Here is a 27663-nt window from a genome sequence, read left to right on the forward strand (position 1 = left end):
TGAAACTTGTAAATTACACTTATTTTCCCTAAAGACAACTCAGACTTATCATAATAACTTTTATATTTATTATTAAAAGTGAACATTTCTGTGCTTAAACATCCATTTTCTGCAGCTTAGCCAGGTTGCGGGTGTAGCATAATTAACAGAGAGAGAAGCCCAGATGTCCCACTTCCTTGCTACCTTTTCCAGCTCTTGTGGGGGAACGCTGAGAAATTGCCAAGCCTGCCAAGACATGTAATCTCTTCAGTGTGTCGCGAGTCTGCCCTGGAATCTATTCCCAGTTGGACTGGGACTGTTCAGTGTGGAGGAGTAGCAGATCTACTTTGAGTCCCCTGGCCTTAAATGACCATATTCCTCAGCCTATCTCTAAGGGAGTGCCCATACACCTTCCAGAGGAAACTCATTTCTGCACTTTTGATTTTATTCTTTCAGTCGCTACCCACAGCTTATGACCACAGGTGATGGTATGAATGCAAATCAACAGCTTCGCTTTCATGACCAGCTCACTCTCCACCACAACAGTTCAGTGTGGTAGCGGCATCACTGCCAAAGCTGCACCAATTGGCAGCATTAACAGTCGAGGGGAGAATGAACCTCCCACTCCCCTCACTTGTGAACAAGACCCTGAGATAATGGCGCTCCTGTGCCTGAAAGCAACTAATCTGCAAACTGGAGTGAGCACTCCACACTTCTCCAGCTGAGAACCATGACCTTAATGTTGTTTACATTAAAAAAAGGAACAATATGTGCTATTCGTTATGTGAACTTGCAAACAATCTAAAATGACACCCCTGATTTAGACCGTGTGTCTGATCTCTCAAAACGAGCATCTGGTCAAAGCCCAAAAGAGGGACCAAAAATATCCTGGATAATGTATGCCAGTTCTTTCTATAGCTGCTGAACTATAATGTGTGTGGCTGTGCCATGTGATTTTGTGCACATGGGATGAATCATTCACACTTGCGCTGGTGGAAGTCAACCACACACTGCACATGTCAACAAGGCGTTTTGACCAACTTTAAATAGCAGTGCGACTGAGGCTGGATTTTGTGGCTAAATGAAGAAAATCAGTGAAGCACATGACCTGCCAGCTCTGTGGGAACTGAGAAGGAAATAGGTCAGAGTTTATATACATTATTTACACCCGTCTGGGTTAAAAGCTGCTCCTGCAGTTACTTTGCATTTGATCAAAACTCCAATAACAAGTCAAAACAAGAACCTGATCAGAAGCTGCAGGTTTGGAAAAATCTTAAAAGAGACAAAAAAAATTAGGGACAAAAACATAAAAGAGGGGACGAGCTGACCGAGGAGAGTTGGAGCACAAGATGCAGCTCCTGTTGCTCCAGCCAGCAGGACCGACTGTGAGACGAGCACATTGAGGACAGCCACTGAGGGAGAAAAAAAAAGGGGAGGCAGAGAAACAGGGGAGGCTATTTCAGGACTTGGATGACGCCTTTCACGACCTAAAAACTGAATTTAGAAATGAGAGGGCTGATTTCTCTCACACCTAGAATAACTGGCAAACTGTTGATGTCCAGCGAGGTCAAACAAGTCCTCGAGTCCATCATTAGCAGGTGAGCATGTGTGTCTATGTGATTCTCTTTGATCTGGGCATTAACGCCTAATCACAAGTCCTCTCACATATACTTTAGGGTTAATGAACTCGCACATTATTCTTGCTAAGCTGTAAAGGGATGGGTGACCCAGAAGATTGCTATTAATGCAACATCGTTCCAGGTCTTTCCATATTCATAAATGAAACTGCTGATGTGGAGACGAGTGGAGAAAATGCTGGAGAAGTCTGGAAGGAGCAGACTGAGGAAATGAAAACAAATAAGAGTTAGAGGAGGAGAGTGCAAGTGAGGAAACTAGATCTTAACACTTTGTGGACTCCACAAATCATTCAAGTATACGTTTACTTACAGTTACAAAGTTTAAGACTTTCATTACATAGGTAGTGAAGACTTTAAATTAAGGTGGGCTATAAAGATTAGTGCAATAAATTGAGCATCTATATATATTAAATATGATAAAAATCTCCCTTCTGTTCCTGAGTTACTGTGCTATATAAACATCAGAAATATGGAAAGTCAATGTGAAGTTGACCTTTGACCTTTTTAATGTAAAATGCCATCATCTCATTATTATATGGTAAAACATTAACATAGACATTTATAGTCTGCTAGATCACAGAGACCTCTAACCTCCAGACTGTAACCTACCAATAAGGAGGTTAGAGTGATATAACAATTGGAAGGTTGGAGGTCGGTGTGAGTGTGCACATGAATATTAGGCAAGGTGCTTAAGTTTAGAAAAAAGGACTTGCATTGTTTGTGTGTAATTGGGTGAATGAGGCTTGTAACTGGGCTTTGAGTACGCAGAGTAAGGTGGAGTAAACCCATCTTTTAGTTCAAGACGTTGTGCAACATGAAGTTAAATCCCCTTCAAGTCTTCTAGACAAATCATTTATCAAGAATGGGGCAGTCATGTGGTCACTGTGACGTTCACCAGTTCATCCTTGAGTTCCAGCGAGTGTTAGTGTTAAATATGAAAACAGTATCTGTTTCACAAGAGTGGGATTGATGAGTAACCTGAAAACAAAAAGCTACAGGCGACATGAAGCAACGCAGCAATTTGGAGCTGAACTGACATGTTGTTCAACCGCATCAGAAAATAAACGGGTGATCTTAGATTGTTGAGTAATATCCGGAATATAACATCTTACCAAACTAAATCCAGTAATTAGACCAACGTTACGAAAACAAATATGTCATTAAAGAAAAGAAACGTGGTCGTTTCCTGCACACTCGTGCTACAATAATCTGACTCCTGTGGAAGGAGAAGGAAAAACAGTAAATTTTAAGGAGTAGAGGAATAAAAATAACTTTCTTTAAATGTGACAGTCAAGTGCATACTAAGCTCAGGGCAGGTATCGATCTATCGATGCTGTACTGCTGCACACAGCATCCACTTAAACAGGCTAATGCAAAGCTAGCAATGAAGAACCTCTGACCCAGAGAGATAGTAAAGCTGAGTATATCGGTCAAAGTTAAAGTTAGCATTATTGTCAAAAACCATATGTACAGATGATGCACAGAAACACTAAACAACTAAAAAATAAAAAGATACAACTTTAATAAAAGCCTTATATACAACACAACACAACACAGTGCAATACAGTCTTCTATACACAATCCAGCAATGCAACCAAAACCAGTCAGGCAGTCAGCTTTCTGCAATAAAGTAAAAATCTTGCATATGTCCTTTATGACAGTGTTTCTCAACCAATGTGTCGTTAGAAATGATCAGGTGTGCCGTGGTTCCACCTGATTAGTACTCTAAGCGACCAGCGTAACGGGCAGAACAATTATATTCTCTTCCACTAGAGGGCAGTGCAGCTACCTGCTCTAATTAAATGGGTTGCCAACTGCCAGAAAAACCGAAGAAGACGAAGAAGTGTGAGATGAAAAGAAAAAGTAGCCAATCTGACCTGGGTCCTGGAGAAAATCCCGACCCAGATGAAGGCCCTAGCATGAGTAGTGGTCAGAAAAAAGCAAAAAACGTATACCGGGGACAAACTGAGCCAATTCCGCTGTACCTGATGTGCGGGGGAAAAATGACCAATATGCTTTTTGAGACATTTTTGTTTAGTGGTGTGTGATTTTTCGAATTTTACTTAACACTGACCTGTGTGTTATTTAAGGATACAAAAGGCACCTAACTCAAGGGATAAACCATTGTTGTTTCTACACATAACACACAACTTATCACTGAAACAATTTAAACACTTTATTACAAGGAACTTGTTGCAAAAACGCATCTCACCATGTCTTTAGCTCAGTCTAAAAGAATGCCAAAGGTAACACAGTTTGACAGGTATAAAATTGTATTTTTACACAAACAAGGTCATTCCCAAAGAGCTTTTAACCAAAAACTTGGCATAGCTCAACAAATCGTAATTAGAAATGTAGACATGTGGAGGACAAAAGAAGAAATGGCAGCACTAAAAAACAAAAAAAGTATCTGAAAGTCAGCCAGCAAAAACCTGACGTAGTACCTGAGAGATGAATCTGGCCCTTCAGTTATTCCATCTGCTGTTTGAAGTCTCATTAGTAATGGTCTCAGTGGAAGAATGGCTGTCAAGAAGCCACCCCACTCACCTACCTATTTCCCACCAAAATATAAAGGAATGAGTGGTAGCTCTAGTTAATAAGTTGTACATGATGTCAGGGTGGGTTTTGGACCAAACCAGTTTGATCGAGCAATTAAAGTTCATTTTATCTTACATAAAATAAGTATTGATATATTTAATATATACAGACAATAAACAATGTTCCTCTATAAGAGGAACAATAAACTCAATTTCTGGGCTAAGTGAGCCAGAGTTGTATTTTTGTATTTTATATCCTTCATATCGAAATCAATCCACAGACTGAGAGTTTTACAATAGGTTCTGTTAAAGTCAGTTCAAAACTGTCAATTTAAAGCATCTAATATGTGAAAAGTTGCATGAAGGATGTTAACAAACTGCACATTTTGTACAAACTTCTATTTATTCTGCAAGGAGTCTGTGGCCGTGATCAATAAGATTATAAACCCCCCAAATTGCCTTTTAAGTAAAAATCCTCCTAAATCTTTTGAGGCAGGAGCAGATCATACCCTAAATCCTGCCTTTAGCTCACTCATACTCCCCCAGCTGTCCCAGCAGATGGTCCAACCCCCCGAAAAAAAAAAAACACATAGAAACACACACATACACAGTATTTCTCTCTTAGTAAACAGACACACTCAACACACACACACACAGCTCATTCATACTGACAGCTCTGACCCAGGTGACAGGAAGAGAAAGCAGGAGAGAATCAGGGATGAGAGGATGGGGTTATGTACAGGAAAGGAGAGAGTGAAAGAGCGCAGTCCTCTGAGGGAATGAGAATCGGATGTGACATGACAGCAAACCAGACAGCTTGTCTTTGCCATCCTCACCGACAACACAGAGCGGCTTTGAAGTCAGATTTTACCTTGCGCCTTTAACGCTGACTTTTCTGACCCAGTTTTGTACAACTCACTGTGTCACTGCAAACTCTCTCAGCTGTGAACACCGGCAGCCTCACAGATCTAATCACTTACTCTGAAGAGACGAGGAAAAGCAGCAGGAGTCACAATCACTCCATTGACTGTTTCCTCCTCTGACCGTTCTCCCCACCAAACATAAAAACTAAAATGACGTGCGCGTGACTCTCAGAGTCTGGCATCCCATTTCCTGACAGAAGGAAGCACAAGAGGAGTGTGTCTGTGTGTTGTCATCCTCACCCCCCTCTCGCACATGCTCGCACACTTGCACATCTCACCCCTGACTTTGTCTCATGAGTCTCCTTTTGATGAGTAGCCTAGCTGAGGTCGCGCCCCCTTCCATTCACCGCAGATGGTGGCACAATAACAGGCGGAGAGCTGAAACAGACTCCCCCTGAGACGCCTGCCGCACCCCGACACAGAGCCACGCAGCTGCCGCAGGGACCCTGGTGATATAGATACCCATACACCCCCCCTGAAAAAACCCAGACCAAAAGTCTAAGACTCGTAAAATCCACAAAAGCCTCACCGGGGATCTGGGATCAGGAAGCTGAACATACACACAGAGAGACTCATAAAAGTGTGAACACACAGAAACACATGCACCCTGGAGCGACTGCTGTCTCGCCGGATTCTGAGCTGAGAGCAAAAACAAAACGACGGACGGGACAGAAGAAATAAAAAACATGTTGATGTGAGTCAGCTGATGGCTCAGTCTACGCTTCATCTGCACTCAGTGATTCCAGAAATCACATCACATGGTTTTTAATGATGATTAGAGCATTTTGTTTGGCTTCCAACACAGCACAACTCAATAAAAGTAACCCTTTCAGCCTCTAACGCAGTAAACAACTCTAATATGAAGGGATCACAGTCCTGGGTTTTTGGATTCTTTGTTATTCTAGAAACTTCACAAGTCGTACCTATAAGAATGCAAAGTCTGTGATGAATTTTACAAAAAGGGAAACGAATTCAGACATGAGCTCCACTGTTTATGTCTTTATTTTTGTAAAATTCTCTCAGCATGAAGCTGGCAGGATTTGCAGGAGATCGATCGCTGCAGACTGGGTGAGGACTCCGAGGGCAGTACTTACGACAACACGGCCACACTTAAACACACACCCGCCCACGCACGCACAACCAAAACAGTCTGCTGTGTGTGAAAACTCGTGGGCCGTGCCATTCAAACGGAGTCTGGCAGAGATGAATGCGGGTGGATGTGAATCAGGTTTATAAACAGCAACGAAAAATCGGAATCCGAGTGATAAATGTGATAAATGTCAGCGTGACTGATTCATTTCACGGTAGTTATTCAGAGCAGGACACAGACAGCGACAACTATGACAGTGATAAATGCCAAGGATATGATTTACGTAATTGTTATGCAGCGTTAATAGAGTTCGTTGTAACCGAGACGTTTGGCGGGCAACAATGGGGCTAAAGCCGTGTCGTTTCTTCATGTGACACCGAGGCCTGGAAAGCGGCAGGTTTTCATTTGGAACAATCACTTCGCCGGCTCATCTCGCTGATTAATTCATTAAAAGTTTTCTGAAGAATGTTTTGTTCTAATTAAAACCTATGTCAAAGATGTGAATTATCAGCATGAGAAAACAAATTTGTTTCTGAATTTGCGGATGATCTCTTTGAGAATGATGACCACTCTGTGCACCCTGTTACGCATGCCCCAGTGGGCCGACACATCCGCCATCTGGTTAGTGTTTTCTTGCATCCTCATTAACCTGCTCTCTTCTCTGCTTCACTTCTAGTGCTGATTGTCTGCGGAGGCACACCTGCTGAGCCTCGCCTCTCCTCCATCAGCATCGGTATTCCTCAGATGCTTTTTGAAGTTTCGCTTATTATTAGATGAGTTGGGAGTTGCTGCCTGCCTCTCTTATTTGTGTTCAACACTTGCAAGTAAATGTTCTTTTGTAGAAATAAACGTTTCCTGAAAGGCAGCAGTGTTGTGGCATCTCTTTTGAGCCATGAACCCCTTCAGTTAGTGCAGGGGCAGGCAGTATTTCTCCCCAGAGAGCCATACTGACTTCAATAAAGTAAGCAAAGAGCCAGACATTGGATAACTCAATCGAAACCAGGTTATATTTAACATCTTGCCAGTTGTCTGAAATATACCACTGCATAGATCACTGATGAAACAGACTGCATTGAAATTGAGTTAAACAGCGGTACAGACTTCCTGCAATCATTGGTCTTCAGATTCCTGTGCATGATGCTGCCTCTGATCGACTGGCTGATTCGTGGGTGTTGTTTTCCTGTTTGCTATGTCTGGCCCAAAGGCTATATTTTACCCTTGTGAGTTTATAATTTCTTAAAGTAAACCCATTATGCTCATTTCAAGCTCCATATTTTTATCCCTTGATTCTACTAAAGATGCTTTGCATTAGGGCTGCACAATTAATCGTTAGAAAATCGCAATCTCAATTCATACTTATGTGCGATCTCATTTCGAAATGACGACGATTTAAAAAAAAAAGAAAAAAAAGATGACGATTGTACCGCATTTTGTTCCGGGACTTAAGCTGCATGAAAACAAGCGCTCACTCTTCCTGCTCAACAAATGACAAGGGCGGAGGCTTATACCACGTGATACAGAAGTCAGCTGGCAGGGAAAAAACAACGGAGAGCACGTGAGAGATGACGAAGCTGTAAAGGCCAAGAAAGTGACAGGAGTCAACCACCCAAACATCAATAACGGGAACCTTATACAGCGCTTCCCCATACCCGTCCAACTCCCGCAGGCACAAAGAAATTACGGAGGCTATCACTTATCACCTGACCAAAGATATTTATATTGGAAAAGAAAATCGTGAGAGAATCGTGATCTCAATTCTAAGCAAAAAAAAAATCGTGATTCTTATTTTATAAAAAATTGTGCAGCCCTACTTTGCATGATTCAGAATTCAGTATAATGCTTATTTATCTTATGCAGGGTTGTTGTTGTTGGTCTTGTTGTAGCTCCTCAGTTCATCTACTGTCTAAAACAAGTTGTTTCAATGCCTCTCCTTTTATCCAACTTTTTCTGATTGGCTGCCCCTTGCAAATAGAAAGTTATAACAGCGGGTGGGAGGGGCTGAGAGTCAGAGATGTGTGTGCGATGACCATAACTTGATATCTGCTCTCAGTGACATCATAAAGAGCCAAGAGAATGAAAAAAAAACTGAACCAGAGCATTTGAAGCAGTTTTTTGCTGACAGGGATTACTTGTACATACACTTACCTCATTATCATCATTGCATCAACTGTAATGTATCATCATTATTATAACAGCATATTTATGGTAGAAATTCTGGCTGAATATTTTCTGCCAGACGTTGTTTGACTTGCGCCTGTTTATAGGATAACCCACAGTCAGGTTAGGAACCATTGCTCCGGGAGAAAATCCCCCACAGATGTTAAATAAGTATATGTTGATGTAAGGTAACGTAATCGCACATAGCTGTAGAGAACAAAGAATCAGATTTCAAACTGAATAATCCATTTTAAGATACCATGACCGAGGCCACAGAACTTGGCGGTTTATTATCATTTCAGGCATCTTTAGGAGCAAATACTTGCAATTATCTGCAGGCTAGTATTGAGTACTTTTACCCTGAAGGTAATGTGCATTACAGGCTGACAACATAAGTATAAATGAGTGCAGGATAAAAGACAAAGAAAAAAAAATCTCTGTAACTGACCGTGTGAAGTGGTCCACAATCGCTCCCACCAGTTCACCCACTCTGTCCTGGTTGGGGCACAGCTCGCCTCGCTGCAGGCACAGCAGGACGTCATCCTGGGAGGACGTGTGTAACGCCACCATCTGGTCGACCCCGGTGGTCACGCTCACTCCGGTAAACTGCGGAGAAAGAACACGTTAAAGAAAGATCTCAGCCAGATCCAAGCTTGAGCTCTTGCTTTGTATGACTTTTCATGTAATATGATACACTGACAGATAAATAGTCTTTAGTGAGGGTCTTATAAATAAATGAATACATAGATTTTAATAATTTTGGTGCTTTTATTGATAAATTGCTTGTTATTTTTTCTGATTATGGCGGCATTGGAACGCCATACCCTTTACCTCCAAAGGAGTATTTCATAAATGCTGCAATGCTATTTTTATTTTAGCAAAAGACCAAAGGTGAGAATTCTCCTTCCTCTAAAGCCTCATGCATGTCCTGCCTATAGGCTGAGTGACCTTTAATATTCATCGACACAGATTGCAGCATTGGGGATTCATTTGTATAAAATTGTCAGGGATTATCACATCAATGTACAAAACCTGTGAGTTTAATACAGTACAGCGCAGCATTTCTTGGATCAAAAAAATTCAATGCCATAAATGAAGCCGGCGGATTATTTCTGCTCAGAATATGTAAGCTGGAGGTGCACGTGTGTGGGTGCAGTGAAGGGGAAGTCATGAGCTGTGACCCAGTTGGAATTAATGTACTGATTTACCGCAACGGAGGGAGAGGAAGGCAGCAGGGTGCAAATGAAAGAAGGACTATGAGAGAGGAAAGAAATATACCCATATAGGTCAAAGACAAAACCAGAGGAGACATGCAGACAGAGAAAGTGTCATGGGTTTTTAGAAAGCAAATGGAAGGACAGAGTGGACTAAGCCTCTTACGGCCTCCAGCCATACAGGTTAATCCAGCAGGGACGACAATGTGCAGGATGTCCCAGCACCGACAAACGCTGGTTAAACCTGCCCTTCAGTGAAGGGGAAGCTGCACAGCTGATCTAGCAGCGTGATACTTTTTACTGTGTTCCAAACATATTTTATAAATTACATTACTTTACTTTGTTCTATTGTATCTGCAGCACTTCTCTTTGCAGTAGCAGTGCTTAAATTACAGCTCTAAAATAACACAAGATGGATTTGATTTGAGGCTCATTTATGATCTTTTCAGTTAATCGTTTACTTCAGTCTTTAAAGTTTCACTAAATAGACAAACAAACTTTGGCTGCACAGTACAAGACCAGATCTTTTAGGTGCTCACTCTGTCAACCCAACAAAAAAAATCTAAAAATATCCAATTCATAATTACAATATAAACGTCATAAATGCAACTGCCCAGCATTAGACATTAGGGGCTGTTTTAAGTTTTTATACTTTGCCTTGATTATCTGCTTTATTCTTATGATTAAGGTTTAAACTGGAACATAATCTAGGGGTGTCAAACATAAGGCCTGTGGGCCAGAATTGACCTGGCAAAGACCCCAATCCAGCCTGCTGGATGGCTTTGGAAAATGTGAAGGAGGGCAGGAATTTTGGACTTTTAAGTCTTTTTTTGCTACTTTTACAGCTTTTCCTTCCCATAAAAATCTCCCTCATTCACAAGTAATAAAATGATAGATATCTGTCATTTTACACATTTCTCCTTACAATTGAAGCTCAAAGACTCATGCTGACTGATTTCTTTCATTTACAACAGCAGCATTTCTTTACCATGTAGGAAAACTGAGAAATAATGTTGAATATTGCACTTTTTTGTCGTATCGCCTTGATTAAATCTGTAGTTAAACTTTTTACACCAACAGAAATTGGAGTTTTACGGGTTCAGCCCACAGAAAATCAAAGCGGGCTGCGTGTGGCCTGCAGTATAAAATGAGTTTGAGGTCCCTGACCTATGAGAAGACTTCATGGTAGATAAATCGAACCTAAATTCAATCAAGACTGACTCAAAAGAGAGATAATACAAAAAAGCAAGACATGTCCCCCAATAAATTGTAAATTAGTATCTATGGGAGACTTCTATACCTCAAAGATCACGCTCTTTCCTGTTTTAATTTGAAATCACTGCTCCTTGTGTATTCCTTCCATTTTTATTTCTTCCTTTTCCTTGTCCCTCCTCATTGGTCATCGTCTGCTCCACCTTGATTAATCCCACTTGTTCACTATTTGCCTGCCTCTGTTGCTGTGAGATTGTGTTGTTGTGTAAAGTTTTCCAGTGTTCCTATTGTTTTTAGTATTCCTTCCTAGCAGTCTTTTAATTTCACTTTGATTTCTACTTTGAACATTTGACTGTTCTAAATAAAAGGAGCATTTTTCACATAGTTTATCTTATAAACAAATCAAAAGTTTAATGACTGGAAATACTCCAGTGTGAGAAACGTCCATTAACTTTCTATCAGTTATTTAAATGACTAAATGTTTTAACAGTAACTATTTAAGCTTACAATATGTTTATGCAAAGTGAATGCTTAGTTTTTAATTTTGTCAACATTTTTTGAAGACTGAGTAAACATAAGTGCCAGTTAAAGTCAGGCTTTCTGAATTTGACCAGTCAGAGGTACAGAGCTCGTGTTTTGCTTCAGGTTTTGACCTCAGCTGTGACCTGGGTGAGAGTCAGAGATGCACTGCTTCTTTAATGCTGTATTCTGAGGTTCTGACCTGGATAAGACTCATATTCCTCATTCTGAGCACCAGAGTCTAATGGCACCAGCTATCTTTAGCCACTCCGCTGCTGCATAATGATAGTTTTTAACCCTCTGGCATGCAAGCGCTCTCTCTCTCCACCTCTCTTCTATCACTGCTGGACGTCCAGCTGTGCTGACTCATTACATCTCACGAAGGTGTTCTCAGTGAAAGCTATTTTGCATTCAGTACCTGAGTCACCTCAAAGTCTGATGGCACTTGGCAATCTCCAACTTTTGTTGGAATCCATCTTAGTCTCAGATTCTCTATGAATTTACCTCAGTGAGGAACTAATGTAAGAAAAAAATAGGAAATATCATAAACTAGTCAAACTATTACATACATCTCAATGTTTTAGTTCAGAAGTAGTTTTTCTGGCCAAAAAAGAAGGTGTGCTACTAGCTATTACAAACACACACAGCCACTTTATTAGGTACAACAGTTAAGCTGCTCATTAAGTCACTAATCAGCTGATCACATGGTGGAAGCGCCATGCATTTAAAGATGCAGACACTGTAAAGACAATTACATACATTTAATTCTCTTAAATATATGTAATATGTATGAGAGAGCAAAGACATTAAGCTGCTTGGTCAACAGTTCTAGAGTTGGTCTCCTCCAATCTTGACTGCATGCTTACAGCCCTGCTTTAAGACGCCTTAAGGCTGTGTGGTGATAAAAACATACTTTTACCCGAGACAGAGGTAAATGCCAAATGTCCAAGAAGGTTTTTCTAGCATTAAATGCACCATCACAGCACCATAGAGGTTTGGCTAAATGCCTCTACCTGAAACAATACCACCCCCCACCCCCCCCCCTTTTTTTTTAGATATAAAAAGAGACCCAGTGTTCCACATGTTAAATTCTTTAGTCAACCCTTCACTTTCTGTATGTTTTCCCAACACCAAGGTTCATGCATCAAGCTGTAGAAGAAAATTATGATTTCTGTTATTTCAAGAGAACTTCAGCATCATATTAAACACTTTCAGCCTCTTGCCCTGCAGAGCCAGCAGCCCTTTGAGATTCCTGATCCAGTTTCTCAGCTGAGGTTCGCCCCATATGGCAGAAAATCTAAAGCTAAGCTTGGCAGCTGCCTCCCAAGCATGACCACGGCGTCACATGTTGACAACAAAACCTAACGTACACACACAAACACGCACACAAAAACTGACTGACTGATCAACAACCTCACAATTCTTAAAGGTCATCAGCCCTGAGAGCCAAAGGAAGACAGTGTTCTCTCAGTGTGAGTCCTCTTATTGCTCTTGTACTTGTTGATGGATGGCTGTGACCTGGGTCAAACAGGACGGAAGATGAGTAGGTGTGTGTGTGTTTGTGTGTGTGCGTGTACACAACTGAGGGGACAGAGTAGGAAATAAAGAGCAGCCAGAATAAAGCACAAAAAGTCTGACCACATTCATAACAGCTGTTATTTTTGTATTTGTACCACACTTTAAGGACAAAACCTTTTATAAACCTACGTCTAAGGTGTAAAAAGAAAAAAGTGCCTGAATTAAGTTAAAAGACTGGTTTCATAAACTAGGAAACGCCACAATTATTTACATCTTTTCTTGAAGGCTTTGCTCAGCAAACATGGTCAAAATATTCATGTTATTTCCTCAGCTGAAAAAAGTCGAGATAAATCTGCCAGCTGTCAATATTCCTGCTTTGGTGATTTTCTACCACCAAAGAAAAATTTTCCAAGTTGCCAGTTGCAGACCTGGAAACCTTACGCACAATTCCAGGGCTCCGTGTCCAGCTAATCTCTTACTCGGTTGGCCAGTGCTCCTTAGTGCAAAGACACGCTGAAGACAAGACTTTAAAATAAATCTACATAAATCTCCTGGTTTTCAAACCTTAATCTAACAGTAGTCCACTTTCTCTGTTTTGTAACAAAGAAAGCAGTCTGATTGTTAAATGATTTGGTCACTAAATGGTTATGAAAAGAGATATATTGTGTCAAATTAATTTGTGAGTTTCCTCTGTGATTTGTCTTGGTTTTGTTCTGTGCTTCGTTCTTCAGGAGCTAACAGGAGACTAACTAACGGCATGAGCTACACCTGGGTCCAGTGAGCTTGGCTGAAAAAGCATGTTTTTGCAGTAGTTGCGTCTCCCTTGCTTTCTGTCCTCATTTTGACATCAGCCTTCTGATTTGTACTTGCTTATGGGCGGCATGATTTCTGGACTTATTTATTGCCGCACATTTTACTGACTTGCTGAACACAAGTACAATAATATGTTTCTTCAGTGCTTTCATGTATGCTGTAATGTTCCACTTAAGTGATATTTGGATGGTTACAGTTCCTGACTTGGGAATCTACTTTTTATGTGCCTTTACATAATAATGTGAAATCTTGGTAATTTTCATGCTAATATCAAAATGTTCTGTCTAGTCAAGGCTCCTCCAGCTGGAAAGCCACAGTTACAATCCATCAATCCATTTTAAAAACTGTTTATCTAGTTCACGTCTGCAGGGGTGCTGGAGTGATCTGTCACAGGCCACGAGGCCTTGACACCTGTGGCAAATTACAATCCCCAATTACCCTAACACAGGAGCGTCCAACTCTCAGCCTCAAGGGCTGGTATCCTGCAGGTTTTAGATGTGTCATTCAACACATTTGATTTAAATGGTTAAATTACCTCCTCAACATGTCTTGAAGTTCTCCAGAGGCCTGGTAATGAACTAATCATTTGATTCAGGTGTGTTGACCGAGGGTAATGTCTAAAACCTGCAGGACACCGAACCTTGAGGCCTGGAGTTGGAGACCCTTGCCCTAACGTGCATGTCTTTGGACTACAGGAGGAAGTAATGAGAGAGAAGGGAGAGAACATGATGGCCTGTGGATTCAAACCAGTGCAGCAATGAGCCGTCCAGTTACAATTAATTCTCAGCCACAAACATTATATGCAATATATGTGTTTGTACTATTTATCAGAAATGTATTATGATGAATAACTCTGCAAATTCTGCACCAAAAGAGTTGAGCAGACATTCAGTCACTCTGAGACCACATGAAAGCACAAAATAAGTATAAGGACAGTAAAGTGAATTTAGTACTGACTGAAGCAATTAATGAAAAATGAAAGTATTTATTATTGTATTAAAAACTGTAAAATCATCATATGGTCTTATGGTAAAAAGTCAGTGCCTGCAACTATGAGCATTGTTGGGGACACTATGTTTAATCAGTCTGGGGTTTAAGGGTGAGAGTTATAATGTAATCAGGCTGTGGAAATGAGTAACATATGCTCAGATCCCAACAGGGTACGTTTGCAATGCTGGAAATATTGGATAAAGACAGCAGGAGTGAAGATAAGAGAAGGGATTTAGGAGGGAAGCTAGCAAATGAGTCTGTGTGCGAGCTTGCATTCAGAGTGTATGCTCTCCCACGTGAGTACTTACTGAGTCTAAAGGAAGCTTCTTCAGAACCTTATACTGTTTCTTTGGCTCTAATTTGTAGATGTACTTGTCTGTGATGAGCAGGCCTCGGTCTGTGCTCTTGTTGAACCTGTTCACCTGAGAAAGCAGAACAGGGGAAAGAAAAAGCTTCAGCATGTTTGTTCATTTTCTATTTTCTGTGAAGAGCCCTTCATGCCTCTTGCAGGATCTTTTGGGTTATTTCATTTCAAAAACAGGTTTTCCTTGTAAAGCAGCAAAGAAGCAACACACAAGAAAACATAAAAAAGACTGTGGTGGGTCTGTGAGTCGGGGGTTGCTTCAGTTCACTGTATCAAAGGCTACGTAACTTCAAATATAACTAAGCTCTACTCATAACTTAGGCGAAGCCCTCAATGTTCAGTCCCTGATATGGAAAGTATGGCCATTATTATCCTCAGGGAGATGATAAGAGGTTCAGCATGAGGTAAAATAATAAGCAGCGCTTCATTCAGGTTAAGGGAACTTGAGGACTGAATTCATAGTTCAGTTCCTTTTTATGATTAATCCTCAGATTACTTCCTGAGAAGGCTGTGTTCACTGGTTTGAACATGAAATATTGAAAGATGAGCTGTTACAAAAGAGAGGAAGCATGAGGGGGTGGAATGGGAAACACATCGAACCAGAAAAACATCCCAAAGCTAAAAGGAAGAAGCAGAAGAAAGAAACTCCTTGTGGCTACAAAACAGACATTTCCATTTCCCCGTGTTCTTTCCTCACATACTGTACCTTCCTACAGAAGCTCGAGAAGAGGACCTGACTGTACTCGTCTTTGTTCTTCAGCTCCTTGGAAATTCGGATGAAGCTGGCGCTGGTCTGAGGGCAGTCTCGGGCCTGCAGAAATGAAAGACCAGTATTATTTCAGGAGGTCGGTTGAGGCCACCATCATCAGTACAGATGGAATAGGAATGCACTTCACTGTTAGTCACAAAACTCCAGGTGACCTCTCCCAGCCTCTTTTAAGCCTTTTTATCGCTTTAATTCCATAAGCAGCAGATCAAAGCTCAAGGCCCCTGGCTGCTGTTACCAGACACGGAGCCTGACGTGCCGTTTGAGAGGGACCAAAGCTGATGAGAAATACATTTGGTGGCAAATCTAACACTCTGTTATAGTCTTCCTCCTATAAAGTGCAGCTATCACGGTCATTTTTTAAACATTTCTCCTACAATCTATTTTACATGCTTTAATATATACAGTGTACGGTTTAAAGCTGTGGTTCCCAGACTGTGTGCACTGAAGAAATCCAGGTGTGACCATCGTACATTCATTTTGCAGTAAATAACTGCAGACAAACTATATAAATAAATTCAGTCTCTGTATCACTTTCTGCACACTCGTTTCCCTTAAAAAATCTCTTCTATCAAAGTGAACCTCAGTCTGTTTGAGGAGTATTATGACAGCATGACACATCAAAGGCTCTGACTGACAGCAGGGAGAATACAAAGGGGAAAACAGCTCACTTTCTTGTGTGAATCAAACCACAACTAACTACCAGTCCAGCCTATTCGCCAACTAAAGAAAAGAGAAAAAAAATCAGTAGGGAGCATAGAGGAAAGTTGAACTGCCTAATGGCTTCATTTGCCTGGAGATGTCAACATCCCTTAATCTGAATGTGTGCTAACATGACGCCAAGAAAGCCTAAAGAGCCACTTGGAAACCAAATATCCCCTCTGAGAGAAACTAGGCCTACTTCAAAAGAGCACCGGATGCCAACCAAGAGGCTCCATGACTGCCTGTTGATTGGTGTGAAGGTGTTTCATAAGGTGATGGAGGCAAGGTGACACTTCTCTCTGTAGTCTGATGGTGTAATCAAAACATGTCAGAAGACAGAGGATATATTTTTCACAGGAATGCATACTGGTGTACTCTTATATTATGGCTTATCGTTTGGTGTTATTTGGAAACGGTAAGTATCCAAAAAACCTCTTAGTTTTTAAACTTGTACCAGCTTCCCTGGTTCCAGAGGTAAATCTGAGTGCTACTGAGTGAACTGATATGCTAGTGTGATTCCAAATTACTACCAACAGCTAAGATTCAACATCTCTGACTATATATAAAAGATGAATGTAGCCACCATTTTTGCTGAATGGGAAAATCACTGTCTAAATATGTTCATTTAAGTAAAATGAAACGGGGCAGGTTCAGGCACTTTTTCCAGGTCTTAGTGTTGATTACCTGAAGATTTTCCTTTGTTGAAGCTTAAGACTGGACATGAACCCCCTGAACTCGGTGAACTTACAATCACAGTAAGGATTCAGCCTGACTGAATGCCACGATGCATGCACTAATCTACAGGTCACTGTGGAATTAAATGCAATCACATGAACTTAGATCCCTGAAGGAGGCCAGCAAGTCAGGGGCCGGCTGACAAACTAGCAAAGGGAATGTCTCAGGACTCTGCGGCAGTCACGCTCACGCTCCCCGAAGGCATCTTTAAAGTCAGAAAACAACCTCATATTAGCTGGTAAATGAAGCAACTGTAGTATTCATCAATAAAGGGCTGTGTTCACATGAACAGCCCTCTTTTGGTCACAGCCCAAGGCACATCACATGCACAGTATACATTCACAACAAAAGATGATCCTATACACAGCTGATTGTTCAAGTCTTTTTTCATTACTGTGATGAATTTGTGTGAAAATTTCCTGCCAGTGGGCTGCAAAATATCCAGCTGAACTAACTAAATGGGAGTCATGTGAAATGACAACTGCTTAAGAAATTCTTCTGTTTTGGAAATTAAAGAGGCAGAAAAAACAAGCGGAAAACTATAAAACTACAAAATGTTTTTATTAGTTCAGCAGTGTTTGAGAATCTATGTCACTATTTTAACATTGATATGTTAAAATATATATAAAGAAACAAGTTTTTTGTTTTTTTTTAATTTTGAAATCATGTTCTGCCTTTCCAGGGAAGCCACTGAGACTTATTTCTACTGTTTTTTTGGGTTTGTTTGTTTTTTAAATCTGGAGTGGAAAGTGTAAAAATGGCAGAAAAGTCAACTCCAGCTTTTCAATAAAATGCATTGCAATATCATTTCAGGTGATTTCAAAAGTAGTTCTGCTTTTCTAGCTGAGATTTAGGTGTGCTGTCTGAATCACAATAATCGCAGACATAATGGCTGGTTTCTTAGTTTTAGTTTTATGATCTAGTTTATTTGGTGGTTATAGTTTGCTTTTATTCACTGTTTCAATTTATTCTGCCCTGCGTGTGTTTCTCGTGTCTTAAGTATCCATCTCTATGTTAGGTGTTCTCATGTTCAAAGGGCTAGTTTGTCTTGTGTGTTTATTATTCAGTTTTGCCTCCCATAATTGTGTTTCACTGATCGCTTGCACCCAGGTATTCTCCACAGCTGTACTCATTTGAGACTGCAGAAAAGTCAGCATCTTTTAAGCAAACTTTAGGAGCACCAATCTCCATGTATGTGTGTGTGCGTGTGTTGCCTCATCTTTGCATATTAAGGTGGATACTCACAAATTTGTGAAAGATTTCATATCTCAAGTGTCCAATTTTCTTGCTTAAATAAAGGTAAAATAAATCAAGTGTCTTCCAGAGGTCAAAATAAATCCCAAAACAAATAATTTTACGACCTATTCGAACACGATGTGCTGAGAAACAACAAAGGTACCCAGGATTTATCTTGTTACTACTGTGATTCTTACATTTGCCAGGTAGTCCCTCTCCCAGGCTCGGCTGACTCCCCAGTCTTTTCTCTCTCCGCTCAGAGCCGTCATAGCTGCCACTTTGGCCCGAACTTCCAGCATGTCAGACGGCGGGATGTTTTTCACGATCTGCCTCGCCCACCACCTGACACCGAGGGATGAGAACGAGACAGCATGCCATGAGGGTGGATATTACTTCAAAGGCCCAAAGAAAGAAAAGTTGGAGGAACAGCTTTAAGTTAGAGTCAGATAAAGGATAAAAATCAGTGATCCAAAACTCACTCAATCACACAGCCAAACACTGACTCGACTTATTCTGCAGCTACTGAGAATTTAGTGACCTTAAGAGATGAGTTGATTTCAACACATGTGCTTAAAAAAGAAACCAGATTTTTGCACACTTTACAAAATTAAGATAAAGAGACGGAGGAAGAAAGCAGGCAGGGTAGAGAAGAGGTGGAGAGAGTGGTGGGGGTGAGGGAGACGAAGTGAGGATAAAGAGGTAAGGATGAAGAAGAAGGAGTAAGACTTTAACCCTAATGGATAGAATTAGGATTAGGTTAGGGTTTGGCACTTAGTTCAGATAGTTAAACCTAGGGTTAAGAGGCTTGAATATGTATAACTCTATGTGCAGTCGGGCGGGCAGCAGTCACTTTATGGGAAACACTGCTAACAGAGAATAAATTCCAGCTAAAATATTGAACCACTTATCCAAACAACTTCAAACTTGGGGCTGTTCTTCCTCAAACCCCAGAAAAGATCCACCAAGTCTGAAGTGGATCAAAAGAACGGCAAAGAACAGACAGATGAATCACTCTCGCATCTGTGAATTCAGGCTTTAGCCAGCAGCCACTTCGCTTAGCTTAACAAAAAGGCTGTAAACAAGTAGAAGGGCTGTTTCTCAATATCTTTAAACGTTAATACTTTACTAACCTCTAAAACTAATCCACTAATTCGAAAGTTACATCTCTTTTGTTTCATCTGTAATAAAGTCTCTAAAGTGTTTCACATCTAAGCAGCAACCTCTGGGGATGAACAATGAAGCCAACATGAAAATCCCCAAAGCGGCGTTTCCTAAAACTGCCACTTCAGCTTGGCTCCAAAATCAAGTCAATCCCCAGAGACAACGATTTGATAACACCCAAGTTTAAAACTGTGTGACTGTGCATCATGTTGGTAGGGTTCCCATGGATGCAGTAAGGATGGACACTGCTTCTTTTGGCTGAGCTTTTATTAAATATATAATGACACAGCATAATATGTCAGTCTATGTAATGTAAAATATCCTTAGTATTTCACAGACCACACAGAGTTGCATATTTTTATGTGCTCTGACCTGCGATGCAGCATGACTGTGATGCTGTGAAACTGCGACAGTGCTGCAGGCGGCGTCGGCCACTCCAAGCTCTTCCCATAGTCGGCCATAGTTCGCACATTAGCAAACCTCCGCTCCACCTCCCAGAAGTGTGCCTTGACCTTGTAGCGCTTATAGCAGCCCATGATGGCATAGATGGCTCTCATCCGCCGGCACCTTGCACGAGCTAGAGTCCCGCGCCACACCTGTGGGTCAGGTTAAAAAACAACAACAAAGGGGCGTGTGAAAGAGACAAAACAAGAGGAAAATTATTGCCTCTGCATCCCACAGCACTTAAGACAAACTTTTCCTCCGGTTAGAGTTCCAGATTTCTCTGCAGTTATAAAGTAGGTCAGAGGAAAGAGAAAAGAGAAGGGTATTTCATTGAGCAAGCGAAGTAATTGACTTTAATGCAGCTGCGCTCTGGATCGCATTAATTATCCCAATTATTGTTACAGGAAATTAGGATTCAAGCTGGCAGATGAATTTCAGTCGAACATAACCAAGAGCCACATATTCATGAGCCTGAGACAAACTGCAGTTTCTATTCTGATACTTTGAAGCCTGGTGGAAAAAACACTGCATGTTATTAACTTCAACACACCATCTGAACTGTTCCTGATGCTGAATTAGATGTCAAACTATCACATCAATGGATCTTTAAAATTAAACATTAAACCAGCTGTGAAGCATGGTGACACTTTCATGCCTCACCTTTTGCAGGAAAGTCACCAGGATGGGGATGAGGTGGTTTCTCTCCTGCTCCAGTGTGAAGAGAGACCGCGGTGTTCTCACAAACAGCTTTGTTTGGCCGTACGCAACGTCGTCCTGGAAACCGTGCTGGATGACGATGGCCTCCACAGCTTCCCTGTCTGACGCCATCAGGTGGTTTGGCCAGGTGTACTCGCACGTCATTTTATACCTGAACAACATTCAGCAAGAATCAGAGACGATGATCACATAAGTGTTTGCAGTCTGACCTCAAACTTGGGTAGAGACAGTTGATGTCAGTGAACATCACTAACTCTGCTACCTGAGAACGTGAGTTTCCAAGCAGTTTCCAAGTGTCAGATTGAGGGATCAATATCAGACGCATAACCGAGAGAATTTTCACTGTCACTGTGATTTTGACATTTGCACATTTTTGTGCACCATGAACTCTCAACGAGGGTCAGACTTTATCCAGAAGCCTTCTGTGATATCCAGAGGCATCAGAGGACAGATATCTTAATTTATGGTATTAGAGTCAAGTGTAGCTTTGATTAAAATTGGAGAAAACATTGTGACCACACCAAAATAACACTCTGACATTGTCCATGTTTTTCTTCCTTTCATTGGCTCTCATTAAAAAATTTTAAAATCTGTATTTAACTACTTACATGGCCATGCTTCTGCCGCATCTGCTGAGACCTTATTCTAATGTAGCACTTTCCTGCTCCCAGACAATTTTGTAACTTTAACTTTGACATTTGCTGTCGTGTCATTGTGCACCTGCTGACAGGCCGTTAAAGAAAAACTCAGGAGTTTATGAGTAACACAATCACACTTGAGCTTTCCAGTCTCCAGATTGGGCTCACTGCTACTTCCTCCTCTTCCCAAAAATGGAATTCAACTTGAAGGTTTGCTATTTTGAAACTGTGGAGGAGATTCAGCAGATGGTCAGAACAGGACTTTAATCCTAAAATAGCTAGGGTGCTTGCAGTGGTGCAGAATTACACAAGAAGACAACCCTGAAGGGAAAGCAACCACAGTATAAATGCTGAGCATAGTCTGACAAATGAAGCCATAAACTTTTTCTTTTTAATTACCAGCAGGGGGCGATCCCTCTAGCTCCCAAAAAAACGTCCAGTCCTGTGGAAGTCTGCCCTCCACTTTCTTGTGATGGGACCTCTAAACACTGTCCTGATGGCTAATGACTCATTTTCTAGTTTCAGGTCATACTAATTAAATTATGGTCATTATAATGACTTGTCCAACACGTAGTGACTTCAAAAAATACAAAACATATCATGCATAAACCAGGCTGGTAATGTTGGTAATGTGTTTTTTCTTTTAGCCAACTTTTTGACACACCTTAAATGTTAACTTGAGGTCTTTTTAGTCGTGTTAGGTTTTGTTAAAACAGGCACCAATTGGCAAATAGTCTAAATCTCTTGGGTAGTACTAGGGATGGGTACCGGTTCTGACATAAACGGTAGTAACCAGACCGAAAAGCAGCGCACATTTCGGTGCTTTATTTCGGTGCTTTTTTTTCCTGAGATGATACACTTCTAGCCAATCATTTTACGTTTCCGAGGATAGTAGGCGGGCCCAGGTACGTACGTTCTTTTAGAGCAGAGCTACAGATTAAAAATGCCCAAGGCGAAGCGGTCAAAAGTCTGGCTGTACTTCACAGCAAAATATGCAAACTCAGCAGCAACAAGTGCTTTAAGCTGATACTGTGATACTGTCAAAGGAGGTAACACCGAATCCGATAAACACTGGCGACGCATAGCGTTTTTTGTTTAAAAGCCAGAAATGCGCCGTATTTGATAGCTTGCTGCGAGACCTCACACCGTAGCACGTCTCTGGGGTGGGTTGCCTGTTATCGCATAGCAATCCCCCAAAAACACCGAAGAGGAGAGTCCTGGCCCCTAGCCTGCCAGTGTAGCAGAAATGATGAGGATGATGATGCAGCAGCAGCGTTCTTCTCTGCATGAGTAGCTTCAATGTTGTTCGTGTGTAATTTACGTTGAGTAGGCTAACCACGTTATTACATTAATGCATGTAAGGTGAACTAGCAAACATCATCATAGCTACATGCGGCTGTCTTCTTGTTTGATGGCAGATACTCCCTTCACCCTGGCCAAAAAGGCTAAAATGACCAAAGAAAAAGTGGAAAACAGTTAAACATGAGAGGTTTTTGGACAAAGTTTGTGTTTTTTCCATTGTTAAGCACTGCTTCCAGCCAAGAGTGATACCATATATGCCCCATAGCTGCAGAAAAGGCTAACATTGTTATCTTTTTACAAAAAAACAGCTGAACATGAGAGGTTTTTGGACCAATTTTGTGTTCTCCATTCTTTAAGCACCGGTTTGAGCACTTGAGCACCGTTTCAAAAGTACCGATTTGGCACCGGTATCGGATAAAACCTAAACGATACCCATCCCTAGGTAGTACTATTTACATAAATGTGTGCCGTCTTTTTAAGGTTTCAGATCAAAGTACATTTTGGGTAAGAAAAGTTACTTTTTTTTAACTTTTTAACACATTTTACTCATGGTGTTACACTCCGTTGCTGAAGAGACCACTTCACTAGGCCGTAATCACGTTGTCTTACCTCTGCAGGAAGCGAGCATAGAGCTGCCTGTAGGCAAAGCCCGCCCTGCGTACCCTCACGTTCTCCAGCAGGCCAAGGTAGGCCACCTGGTGCTGGCAGCGGGCGTCATCAAACAACACCGGTGACTTCATTTCGTTGGGCTTTATACATCGCACATAGTATGGCTCCTGCAAAATAGAACAAGTTGTTCATCTGGCATGGTGTGAGCTTTCTTTGGCTGTATTTCAACAAGCCTGTTTGCATTTTCAATAAAGTGTTACATCACTGGTGACACAGCAACACTGCATTTGGACTGATACTCTGAATGTATTTTTTCATAACACTCTTGTTTTATCACCTGCACAAACTTGAACAGGTCTTTGATTTTTCTCAGTGTTCGCGTCACCGCTGCGGTCATCACTGTGCGAGTAAATAAACTGAACTCAGCTTGTAAACTGTCAATGAGCTGCACCACAGCCAAGCTGCAAAACTGGAAAACTGAGTTCAGTGACCTTAATCAGACTTGCAGAATGTTTCAACAAACGCCACAGTGAGCAGCTGAGCCTCACAACAGCCCAGCCCCGCGTAGCTACTCGCTAGCAGCACGCCGAGCTGCACTTTAGATGAAGCGGGGTCATGGCTGGATGCCTGAACCTTGACAGTTATAGCGGGGATGCACTACATCCTGTCAAAGAACTGGCTGTTGTGTTTTCACTGATTTAACCGCTCTGTCCATTAAAGACAAATAAGGCGAAGCACTTTCTGACACCAAACACTGATCCTTGTGCAGGCTTTGCCTGGAGTTTCGACTCAGCTCGGCAGCAGTTTGAGAAAATGTCAGAAAATGAAGGCTGAGAGGAAATGAAGTGGGAAGCCTGAGCACAGGTGCTTCAGTACTGCTGCTGAAGAAAACTGTCTGCTCTTTCAACGTGACCTACAGCAAAAAAAACCCTTCAGGCATGGGAGTTTACTTTCATTTCACCTCAGCCACATCATGACGAGATGCTACAGCAGCCCGGAAGCAGGCCGTCCAAAAATAACAGCAAGAAATGTCAGACTTCAGTCAGTGAGATGAGGCCAGGCGAGGTGAGGTGCATACTTTATGTACCACCTCCATCTCCTTCTCCTCCTCAGCACCCTCTAAATGCCACAAAAAGACAGATAGGATGAGGACAACTTAGAAACACTGCTACTCCCTGACACCATAAGGAACAGACTGCGATGTATACATGTAAATGCTACACCTCTTCTTCCTCTTCCGATGTTTATTATGCACCATCCAAAGGAGACATCACACAAACACATTGGGAGTCTCAGAATAGTCTGTGAGTCATGCAGACTTACAGGGACCAGAACCGCCTATAACTGGTGCAGAGCATCAGTACAGACAGCAGAGTAAACTGGGGAGATGATCTACGCTGGCACTAAACACAAACTCTGACACAGAAATATAAACAAATCTGTAGGTTTCCAGAGTAATTGATTTGACTTCAATTCATGTTCTACAAAATCAAAGCACAGAAGCAAAACCAAAATAAATGCTCCACTGGACTCAATCTTTCATATGTTTTTTGCTAGATTAAAATCTGTAACCTATATAAACAAACGTGTTATGTGTTTATGAAAACAGCATAAAAAAAACACAAACCATAGAATTATAGGCTGACTGTAAAGCTAATCAGACAGTCATTCCACAAAGCTAAATCAGGAAGTAGCTAAATCCAATCATGATGGAAGAAAGAAGTCTACTAAAATCCTCTAAAGCTAACAAGCTTAGAGCAACTGTGTAATAGGGTAACTACCTAGACAGTAATGCTAAATAATGAAAGAAAGGCATATGAAATTTTACCTGATAAGACTGGCATGTAGCTTAGCTAAAGCTAAAATGATTGATTCAAATATATCCTTTCTTACTTTTAATTAAATTATATCTTAGTAACTTATCTAATGATTTGAGGAAAAGGCATTTTGCCTATTTCTAAAGTTAGCAAGCTTATAGAAACTCGGTAACTGGGCAGAAACTAGGTAGCTAAGCTAAATAAAGCAAGAAAAGGCTAATTAAATGCAAGCTTGTGATTAGCTACCTACATTAGCTTTAGCTGAAGCTAAACTGAACAATATTATGAGAATCATTTTTATGCTATCTTTTTTAGTGAGATTTTATTTTGGTAATTTAACCAAGGTTTGAGCCAAAAACTAAATTTCTCACTAACTCACTAATTGGGTATCTAACTACACAGCTAAGATAATAAAATGAGATATGCAGCTGGTGATATGACCACTTTGTTTTAGTTAAAGCTAAATCTAAACTGAACAAATCCCCCTTAACTGGTTTGTGCCTTTTAATAAAGTGACATTTTGGTAGTTCGAATAATTTAGAAAAAACAATTAAACTCATCTAAAGCTAACAAGACTACATTAATAAGTAGATGGCTACACTATAAAAAAGAGAACTATATCATCTGGTGAGACAGCCAACTACAGTATATGTGTTCAAAAGTACTGGGTCACCTACACATTAAACCTACAAGAGCTGACCATGGAAACTATATCATGAAGCTCCCAGTGCACAGTTTTTGTGCTGATGTTAATGCCAGAGGAGGTCTACGGGACTTTTAAGAGCTATGCTACATTGGGACTGAGCTCTAAACACCACAGATATTGTGGGATATCTAAGAGGAAAGACATTTCACTACAATACCACACACAAATTCAGCGAGCCCTTTAGAATGACTCAGTACATTTCCAATAAATGGGGAAATCCAACTAAGTCAAATTCTGGCTTGAATGAACTGACTGGTGCTACAACCTAAAAGTTTCATTATATTTTCAGTATAAAAGCAAATACTTTACTGTAACCGTAATGGATGCCACAAGTCATTTTAGAGCATTTACCATTTTGGCTTCACACCAAACTACTAACATTTATTAGCAGTTATCTTACACAATCACATGCTATCAAGGTAGCACAAGGTAGGAAAAGGTACCGTTATAAAGTCTTAACCATCCAATCAGCACACTTTTGCAAAACGCTGTTATTATTTTAGCCATTTAACATCAATCATGTACTGTCTCATGGCAGCTCTCTAAGTAGACGGAGTGGTAGCGATTAAAATAATTATCTTAACATAAAGCAGCAGTATTATGGATTAACATATTTACAAACTAGTTTAGAAATCAGTTTTCTCAACTTTAATGCTTCTTCATTTACTACTGTGTGGACATCAACCGTGCATTAATTAGCTGAAAATACATCCACAGCCTCCCACTGGGGTTAACAGAAGAAACGAGGAAGTCAATCATAAGCAGAAACTACTAACCTTGCACGCCAGTTTATCAACCAAAGCCACAATGGAGTTCTTGAACAGGGTGGCAGCAGTCAAAGGCCGCTTGGTGACCTCTGTGATGCTCAGATGTCCATCTGGCCACATCTCTTTTAGGACTGGATTGGCACTATGAGAAGCGAGAAAGCGGGGTAAAGAGTAAAGAAAGGACACCATTAACTAGGCTAGCAGAGGAGGGATGTGCAGACTGAGGGAAGAAGAAACTCATATATACACATGACCCAGTTAATGAACTGTCAAGAGCATTATGATGCTGGGAAAAACTGTCAGTGATGCTTGTGTTTGGCACCTGTTGTACATAAGGCGCTTGAAGTCTTGGAAAAGCAGGTCCTTGTTCTTGTCCAAAAAGCCCTCGACGGAATATCTGCAACAGATGTAGAGAGGGTGATATGAGAGTAATTATTTAGTAATGAGAGGGCGGCCCCATTGATGAGTATTTGGAGTGAACAATAACAATCAAGATGCTAAAGTTACACAAAAGTCAAACTAAAATAGCAATAGAGTTTAAAGAGTAAGTGTCTGCCACTCAAAGGGTCGCTATCATTAACTGCACTCTCTGCTACTAATGACTCACAGACCTCCGGCAAAGGATTAGAGCAAGAGTCATGCTGCTTAGTCAATTTACAAATTAGGTACATGGTCAAATTCTCCCCATGGCTCGCGTTTAGATAAAATGAACTGTCTACAAACTAATCTGTCTGCCTTTTTTTTTCCCTCCACAAACTGCTCAGTTGGTTTTGATGAGGCATCAGTGGGAGGTCACGGGCACATTGTAAGGCACAGTTACATAAGCTGTCCAGCTCCGGGGGATGAGCCTGCTGTAGTGTAAGCATTGCCTCATAAAAACCTCTCCCTCGTATTCACAGTGTAACAATACGATGCACAGTGTGGATGCATTTCTGACTTTAAAGAATGCATCCCTTTTATTGGACTGTGCACATATCCTGTAAATGAGAAGCTTTAAAACCAGTAAAAGCACCAAAACAAAAAATGTATACAAATATTCCCCTAAAATTACATTTTTTTTAAACTACATTATATATATAGGGGTTTTCTACTGTTATCACCCAGTTACAG

General features: G+C 41.0%; 1 protein-coding gene across 1 annotated transcript in view; it reads right to left on the reverse strand.

Annotated features, from left to right (window-relative positions):
• The window catches only part of myo1g (myosin IG), a 64227-nt gene that overhangs the window by 16876 nt on the left and 19688 nt on the right, over positions 1–27663 (reverse strand). Inside the window, exons 13-21 of the mRNA XM_005942658.3 lie at positions 26876–26950; positions 26563–26695; positions 23264–23430; positions 20658–20865; positions 19926–20149; positions 18590–18734; positions 15660–15764; positions 14898–15011; positions 8772–8929 (exon numbers count right to left, since the gene is read on the reverse strand). Coding sequence (XP_005942720.1) covers positions 8772–8929; positions 14898–15011; positions 15660–15764; positions 18590–18734; positions 19926–20149; positions 20658–20865; positions 23264–23430; positions 26563–26695; positions 26876–26950 — 1329 coding nt within the window. The remainder of the gene's footprint in view (positions 1–8771; positions 8930–14897; positions 15012–15659; positions 15765–18589; positions 18735–19925; positions 20150–20657; positions 20866–23263; positions 23431–26562; positions 26696–26875; positions 26951–27663) is intronic.

This window comes from Haplochromis burtoni, unplaced genomic scaffold (genome assembly GCF_018398535.1).
Source record: "Haplochromis burtoni strain Fernald_Lab_line unplaced genomic scaffold, NCSU_Asbu1 Contig_149, whole genome shotgun sequence".
NCBI classification, from domain to species: domain Eukaryota; kingdom Metazoa; phylum Chordata; class Actinopteri; order Cichliformes; family Cichlidae; genus Haplochromis; species Haplochromis burtoni.